Source organism: Silene latifolia, chromosome 7 (genome assembly GCF_048544455.1).
Source record: "Silene latifolia isolate original U9 population chromosome 7, ASM4854445v1, whole genome shotgun sequence".
NCBI lineage: Eukaryota > Viridiplantae > Streptophyta > Magnoliopsida > Caryophyllales > Caryophyllaceae > Silene > Silene latifolia.
In genome coordinates this window covers 70,576,233-70,584,270 of record NC_133532.1, presented here as the reverse complement: position 1 = coordinate 70,584,270, position 8,038 = coordinate 70,576,233, and the positions used below count along the sequence as shown (strand labels likewise).

General features: G+C 36.0%; 1 protein-coding gene across 1 annotated transcript; it reads left to right on the top strand.

Annotated features, from left to right (window-relative positions):
* Positions 1-674: 674 nt before the first annotated feature.
* On the top strand, positions 675-1,982 carry LOC141590216 (uncharacterized). Its single transcript, XM_074410823.1, has one exon. The coding sequence runs from the start codon at positions 675-677 to the stop codon at positions 1,980-1,982; it is 1,308 nt and encodes a 435-aa protein (XP_074266924.1).
* The last annotated feature ends 6,056 nt before the right edge of the window (positions 1,983-8,038 follow it).

Genomic DNA, 8,038 nt, shown 5'->3' with positions numbered 1-8,038 from the left:
CCCACTGAGCTTGTTCCCTCGGACCCTTTGGTTACTGATATCTTAGTCTATCCCAATTCTTTCCAAATTTTAGGAGAGAATCCTGAAGTTGATCAAGTTGAGCTAGGTGGTACCTCAGCAGCTTCTGGGGTTGTAGTGGGTTCAGTAGAGAGGAATGTAGACTCAGAATGCTCTATGCTAGGTCAGAGATCCTCTCTTGCTGAGCCTATTCCTCCTCAGAAAGTTTCAGAAATGCACTCAGGAAGCTCAACTAAATCCAAGGGTAAAAAGACATCTAAAACTAAATCTCAGGGTGTAACTAAATCTATTTCTTGCCTGAAAGGCAAATCTGGACTAGGTGGTACCTTGGTTTCCATTCAGAATGATGGGTTAGTTGAGGGGAGGAATGTAGGCTCATTAAGCTCTCAGCTAGGCCAGAGATCCTCTTCTCACTTACCCCTCTCATCTGTTTTGGATTCTGAAATGCATCAAGAATGTCCTATTCCTTCCCCTGGTTTGATAGACTCACCTGATCCTGGTGGTTCTGTTTCTCTAGGGTTAGTCCCTACCAACCATGGTAGTGAGCAAGCTTCTTTGACTGTCCCTGAATTAGGTTAGTCTGTGTTACAGTCTAGCAGTTCTTCAACTGTTTTAGTGGATATTCATGGCTTTGTTTCCCCACAATCCAATTCCAAATGAAGATTGCCTCTTGGAATGTGCGTGGCTTAAATTGTCCTCTTAAACAGACTGTTGTCAGGGATTTCCTTATTCAAAATCACCTTGATGTAGTGGCTCTCTTGGAAACCAGAGTGAAAATTGGTAATGCTTCTCGCATTCTCAGTACCAGTTTTAGGCATTGGGACTCTATTTGCAATTATGATCATCACTACAATGGGAGGATCTGGCTTCTCTATAATCCCTTTAATGTTACTGTTAATGTGCAGTCTATTGGTGATCAATGGATCAGTTGTAGTGTGCTTCATAAAGTTTCCTCTACCTCTCTTAATCTTACTGTGGTGTATGGTAGCAATGATGCAGCTGAAAGAAATGCCCTTTGGACAGGCCTTCAAGCTGCTAGTACTTCTAATCCTTGGTTGGTGATTGGGGACTTCAATGTTGTCAGATGCCCAGCTGAGAAGTTAGGCCCTCATCCTCCTATTCTTCATGAGATGATGGACTTTAATTCTTGTTTGATTTCATGCAAACTAGATGACATTGCTGGTACTGGAGCTGACATGACTTGGACTAATAAGCAAGATTCCTTGACTAGAGTTTGGTATAAATTGGATCGAGCCCTTGTCAATCAACAATGGATTACCTCTTTTCCTACTTCTCATGCTCTCTTCCTGGAGTCTGGTCTCTCTGACCATTCTCCTGTGGTGGTTCAGGTTCAGGAGGATATTAAAATTCATAAACGTTTTAATTTTCTGAATAGCTGGATCCAGCATCCTAATTATGCTTCTATTGTTAGAGATGCCTGGGCTCCCCCTATTGCTGGTAATCCTATGTTCAGACTTTTTACTAAACTTAAGAAGGTCAAACATGCTCTTACCTGCTTCCATAGAGAGAACTATAGTGACCTATCTGGTCGTGTTAAAGCTGCTAAAGAACAGCTCAAGGACTGCCAGCAGCAGCTTTTGCAGGATCCTTTTTCTTCTTTTCTTATTGATACTGAAAGAGGTTGCTTGGCTAACTATTCTTCTCTCAAGAAAGCTGAATTGGCCATGCTTACTCAGAGAGCTAAATTGACACATATTCAATCCTCTGATATTAGTTCCAAATATTTTTTTGCCAAAATTGCTGAAAGAAAGCATCAGCAAAATATTGTTAATATTGTTGATCATAATGGGTTGCTTCATCAGGGGGCAGATAATGTTAGTCTTGCTTTCCAAGATTACTACACTCAGTTGTTGGGTCAGACTGCTCCTGTCCATAATCTTGATGCCCAGTTTATTGGTCAGGGACCTTGTGTTACTGAAGAAGATAAAATCAGACTGGTTTAAGATATTACCTCTTCTGAAATCAAAGCAGCTTTGTTTAGCATAGATTCCAACAGCAGTCTTGGGGTTGATGGATTTTCTTCTGGTTTTTTTAAGTCCTCTTGGGATATCATCAAAGGTGATTTCTGTGCTGCTGTTCAAAGTTTTTTTAGGTCTGGTCGTATGGCTAAACAAGCTAACTCAACTTTAATTTCCCTAATTCCTAAAAAAGCTACTGCAACTTCAGTTCTTGACTATCAACCCATTTCCTGCTGTACTGTTTTCTACAAAACAGTTAGTAAGTTCCTTTCTAATAGGATTCAACCTCTCCTGCCTTATCTTATTGGTGAGGAGCAAGCTGCTTTTGTTAAGGGCAGGAATATCTTTGAGAACATTATGCTTTCACAATCTCTGATTAAAGGTTATGCAAGGAAGGCTCTCTCTCCAAGGTGTCTTATTAAAGTTGATATCAAGAAGGCTTTTGATTCTATTCAATGGGATTTTTTATCCCAAATGCTTACTAGTCTGGGTTTCCCTCCTATTTTTTCTAAATGGATTATGGGCTGTATCACCAACACTTGGTATTCTTTTAAGATCAATGGAGGTATTGCTGGTTTCTTCCCTGGCAAGAGTGGAATAAGGCAAGGTGATCCCTTATCTCCATATCTTTTTGTCCTCAGTATGGAGATTATTTCCAGATACCTAAGAATTCTTTGTGATCAAAAGAATGTCTCCTACCATCCCAAATGTAGCAAGCTTAATCTCAATCACCTTATTTTTGCTGATGACTTGATGATCTTTGTTAGGGGAGATGTCCCCTCAGTTGTGGCAGTTAAAGACTCCCTTGTAAAGTTTGCTTCCCTTTCTGGTCTCCATGCTAATGTGGACAAAACCAACATCTATTTTAGGGGTGTTTCTCCTGAACTAGTTTCTGAAATCATCCATGCTACTGGCTTCTCTAAGGGGCAGTTTCCCTTCAAATACCTAGGTATTCCATTATCCACCTCCAGAATCTCTGTGAATATGTTTGATCCTCTTATAACTAAAATTCAGAAAAAAGTTTTTCATTGGTCTACCCATGCTTTGTCTTATGCTGGTAAACTTCAGCTAATAAGCTCTGTGGTTTTTGGACTTGACAATTATTGGGGAGCTAGTCTCCTTCTCCCTGGTGCTGTTACCAAACGAGTTGAACAACTCTGCAGACAATTTTTTTGGGGCATACCTGATTCTGGCAGAAAAATGGTCTTCAAGAGCTGGAAAAGTATTTGCTCTCCCTGGTCTGGTGGTGGGTTTAACATTAAGGATCTTTCTTCTTGGAATAGATCTCTTCTTGTCAAATGGCTTGCTCTTCTTCTTGCTCCTTCTTCTAGTCTTTGGGCAAAATGGCAGCATGCTTATGTGTTAAAAGGAATTGATATCTGGTGTTTGCAAACTAAGGACTCTTTCTCTACTAGTATGAAGGGGATCCTGCTAGTACGAGATCTCCTTGTTGAGTCAGCTGGTTCTATTCAGACTGCTCAAGATCTACTTCAATCCTGGGTTCAGGGTTCTCATTTCCATCTTCATCTTGCTTATGATTTTTTTAGGGCTCCTCCTGCTCAAGGGAACTGGACTAAGGGTCTTTCTTATTCGTCCATTGCCCCTAGTCATCGTATTACTTGTTCTATGGCTGCTCAGGGTCATCTTGCCACTCAGGATAATATTAAAAAGCGGGGTTATCAGTTTGCAAACAGGTGCTACTTTTGTCTAGATAGTGAAGAAGATCATGACCATTTGTTTTTTTCATGTCCTTTCACTGCTCAGGTTTGGAGCTCTATCCTGAATTGGATGAGCCTCCCTCAGTTTTCTTCTTCTCTTCTTCATCTTCTTGCTGCCTGTCCATTTGGTAGCATTAAACACAACTGGAAAACTCACTGTTTTTATACTTCTCTTGCTGCTGCTGTTAATCAGCTATGGTGGGAACGAAACCAACGACTGTTTTGCCATAAGACTACTGATGCAGCTGGGATTCTACGCAAGATCGAGTGTTTAGTTTTGGCCAGACTGTCTATCAAGTTTTCTCAGTCCTTACTTAGTCCTGTACTCACTCACCTAGCTCCTTAGTTGTTTTCTTTTAGTGTGTTTTGTCTCTTTAGTTGTTTAGGCAGTCTAGTGGTTAGTTTTTTGCAATTGTAATTTCATTCCTTATTGAAATGAAATGAGAATTTTTTGCAAAAAAAAAAAAATTAATCGGTAAAGCGACAATTTTTACGATTTAATTCTAAATCAAACCATAAAAATTGAAATGACTTTAAATAAATTTTAAAATCAAAAATTTTCACTTGCATGGCATTTTTGGTGTAAGACCAGAATGTTCATGGTTTTGAAATTTATTTTTCCATAAATTTTTATATTAAATGGAATTTTTGTATGATAATTGTGAATTATTATTTTTTTTATGTCACAATTGTGTTTTAATTCCCATATAAATTCAAGATAATTGTTGAGAATAATTATTTTGATATTAGACCAGATTAGTATGATAAGTAAGTCTTAAAAGTGTTTTAAGAATTGATTATGAATTTTTATTGGTAAAAATTCCGTCAAGGTAAGCTCAAATGATCGTTGTTGGTAAGTTAGACGATTTGGCATGTCATTTTCCATAATGCATTTTATTATTCATTTAGATGAATGTTTTTTTTAGAATTATTGTTATGTAATTTTTCCTAATATGGCCATACGTAGAAGTTGGTATTTCCCGAAATGTAAGGGAATATCGATTTGTTTTGTAATTAATTGCGATTTCGCATCGCCTAATTTGTAATTAATTAATAGTTTTATTTTAATTTAATTAAAAATTGTATAATAGGGTATTGTTATGTAATTTAATTATTAGTAATTAGATGAAGCTTCTAAAGACGGAGTTTCATGAAGACGGTGTTTTCGGAAAGGCGTTCCGAAATCCTAAAGAAGGAGGCCAATTTATGAAGACTCAAGGGACCAAGGAGTTGGTTTCCGAAGTGTAATAATTTTAGTTAATTAGATTAACTAGGTGGCAATATTAGGACTTGTTTGTTTTAATTCTTCTATGCATTCATGCCAAATCGTCACTACATGTTTTTTTTTTTTTTTGTTATCGATTTAATCGTCTAGCATTCACTAATTTTGTTTACTTAAAAGTGATAGACAATTAAATTGATAAGATCTCTAACATTTGTTTAAAATTGAGATTAACCTTACCAAATAATAGCACCTATGAATCCCTTCTTCATTAGAGGTAAGTTCGGATCACCGAGGTACACTCTTTTTACGTTGGGTAAGTAGGGTAATAAAAGTTATTACGCGTGAAAATTGGTTGGACTCAACGGGATAAATATGGGTTGAATCGGTCCACCGTGCCCATATTTATTCTGGGGCTAAAAGATAGATTTTAACAAAATCCGTCAACCAAGAGTTCTAGTAGTATAATCAGTCAAAACGTTGACTCACCAAATTTATATAAATATGGGTTGAATCGGTCCACCGTGCCCGTGTTTAAATAAAATTGGATCTTGGAATCATTTATATAATTTAGTGGGAGATCATTATATAAATGGGAACTTGTTAAATAGTTTCACAAGTTAAATATTTCTAGACGATAAATGTTAATCTTTCCTTTATTTCCTTTGTAGTAATCACGATGACTTCTACTAGTGAAACCGCCACCATAGCTAGAGATTCATGGCTACTTTCTTTTATGGACAAATATGTATTTAAAGCCGACGGTAGTAATTTTAAAGATTGGGAAGAACAACTTCGATTAGCTGCCGCAGGTGATGGCAAATTACGCTACCTTGTCGATCCCTCTCCCCCTTCGCCTAGTACTAGGGCCACTGCCGATGTAAGGGAGGCTTTTTCAAATTATCAAATAGAATCCGCTGTAATAAAAAATGTTTTGATTTTTTCAATGGATCCTGCTTTACAAAGGCAATGTGTCAAGTTTCGTGATGCACATGAAGTATTCTCGAGGCTTTCCACTATGTTTTCTCAAGCCCCGAGAATAATTCAAAGATGACACACCGCTTGTTCGTTTCTTTGAGGGTAACCTCAAAGATGGTCAACTCAAAAGTTCACACGTACTTAAAATGATTGAGTACGTGGAAACTTTAGAGGGGTTGGGATGCAAGATCCCCGACGAACTTGTGGTGGACCGAGTGCTCCACTCTCTCTCGCACGTCAAGGGATTTACCCAATTTAGGGTAAATTACAATATGACAAACATGAGAAAGAGTTTACATGAGCTCCATTCTCTGCTTGTGCAAGCAGAGAAGGACATGGGATTGAGTGGGAGTACGAGGAAAGATGTGCTTGCGATTAACGTGAAGGGGAAGAAGCAGTTTAAGAGGAACGCAGGTAAGAAACTCGTTATCAAATAATACATTTATGTGACTAACTAAGAGTCAAATAATACAAGGAATTAATTATCTCGTATCTCATACAAACAATTAATTTATTCTAGTTGGGCATCATCCTATAGGTGTGACCTAAAGGGATCACCGATCACCGCCACACGACAAGAATAATATCAAACTCTAGTCGACCAATCATTACCGATTAACGACGATCAGCTGACAAATAAATAAATAAATAAATCCCTGATATTCCTTTTACGAGATTTAATATGTAAACGAACTTATTGTGGAGGACACCCTTGTTGGAGTAGTGTCCTCCACAATGAGTGCGTTTACATATTAAATCTCGTAAAAGGAATATCGGGGATTTATTTTATTTATTTGTCAGCTGGTCATCGTAAATCGGTAATGATTGGCTGACTAGAGTTTGACATTACTGTCGTGTGATGGCGGTGATCAGCTGATCCCTTTAGGTCACACCTATAGGATGACGCCCAAATAGAATAAATTAATTGTTTGTATGAGATACGAGATAATTAATTCCTTGTATTATTTGACTCTTAGTTAGTCACATAAATGTATTATTTGATGACGGGTTACGAACTCGGGACAAAGAGATTTATTATTTAATTATGAGATATTTAAATAATAAATGATTAGAATTTATTAATTAATTGTTAATTCATTAATTTTATACGATATGTGTATATGTTTTGAGGTAGAATCATTTAGCTATTAAATTTTACAAGAGGTTGTAAAATTAGCTAAATGGGTTAATATTGACACATTGTATGTTGATAAAATGGTCTTATGATTACTTAATAGTTAAGTAGTCATTGGTAGTTAATTTATATTATTTAAGTGTTAAATAAATTAAATTAATATTTAATTACGTAAGATAATTAAATATACGACTTATAAGCATTTGTGGGGCAAATATCGAAAACCGAAATGGACCAAAAGTAGTCCACATATACTGGTTTTTTGAGGACATCACAAGTGTGTTTTAGGTGGATTTTTCCACTTATAATTGTCCCCTCAAATTGCCTATAAATACCATTGAAACTCCACCTTTTCTCTAGTTGGAAAAATTTGAAGAAAAATTGGTCTAGGTTCATATACACTACCTAAAGACCACATTTTTCTTCTTATTTTGTTCATCTTTTATATCAAAAACATATATATATATATATATATATATATATATATATATATATATATATATATATATATATATATATATTAACTAATAATATTATCAAAGTAATAATATTTATTAGTACATCATATATACAATTAAACAAGGTTTACTACTACATATATCTAGTTAGTATTGTAGTAGTATTTTGGGTTGATTCTTGGGTGTATCCTTAGGAGACCATCTTTTTGGTGGTTTGTTGTCTTGGAGGATCATCCATTTTCATAGCTCAAGAACAACATCAAGGAAGGAGTCCTTGAGTTGTGCCCAAAACTTGCCTTATACAAAGTAAGGAACTTTTGTCTTAAGAAGGTTTAATACCATCTTTTATACTTTTATTTGCATGCATGTAGATTTAGACCATTTTAAATTAATTTGTAATTTTAATATCATAAGATGAGTATTAATATGGTTTAAATAACTAACAAGTGGTATCAGAGCATTGTTAAATACATGCATGTTGTCTTAACACGATTTTTGGAATTTATGAGATAAATTAATAAAATTGATAT

Bases quoted from the DNA above. Each gene is read 5' to 3' on its own strand.
- LOC141590216 (XM_074410823.1), top strand. From the start codon at position 675: ATGAAGATTGCCTCTTGGAATGTGCGTGGCTTAAATTGTCCTCTTAAA.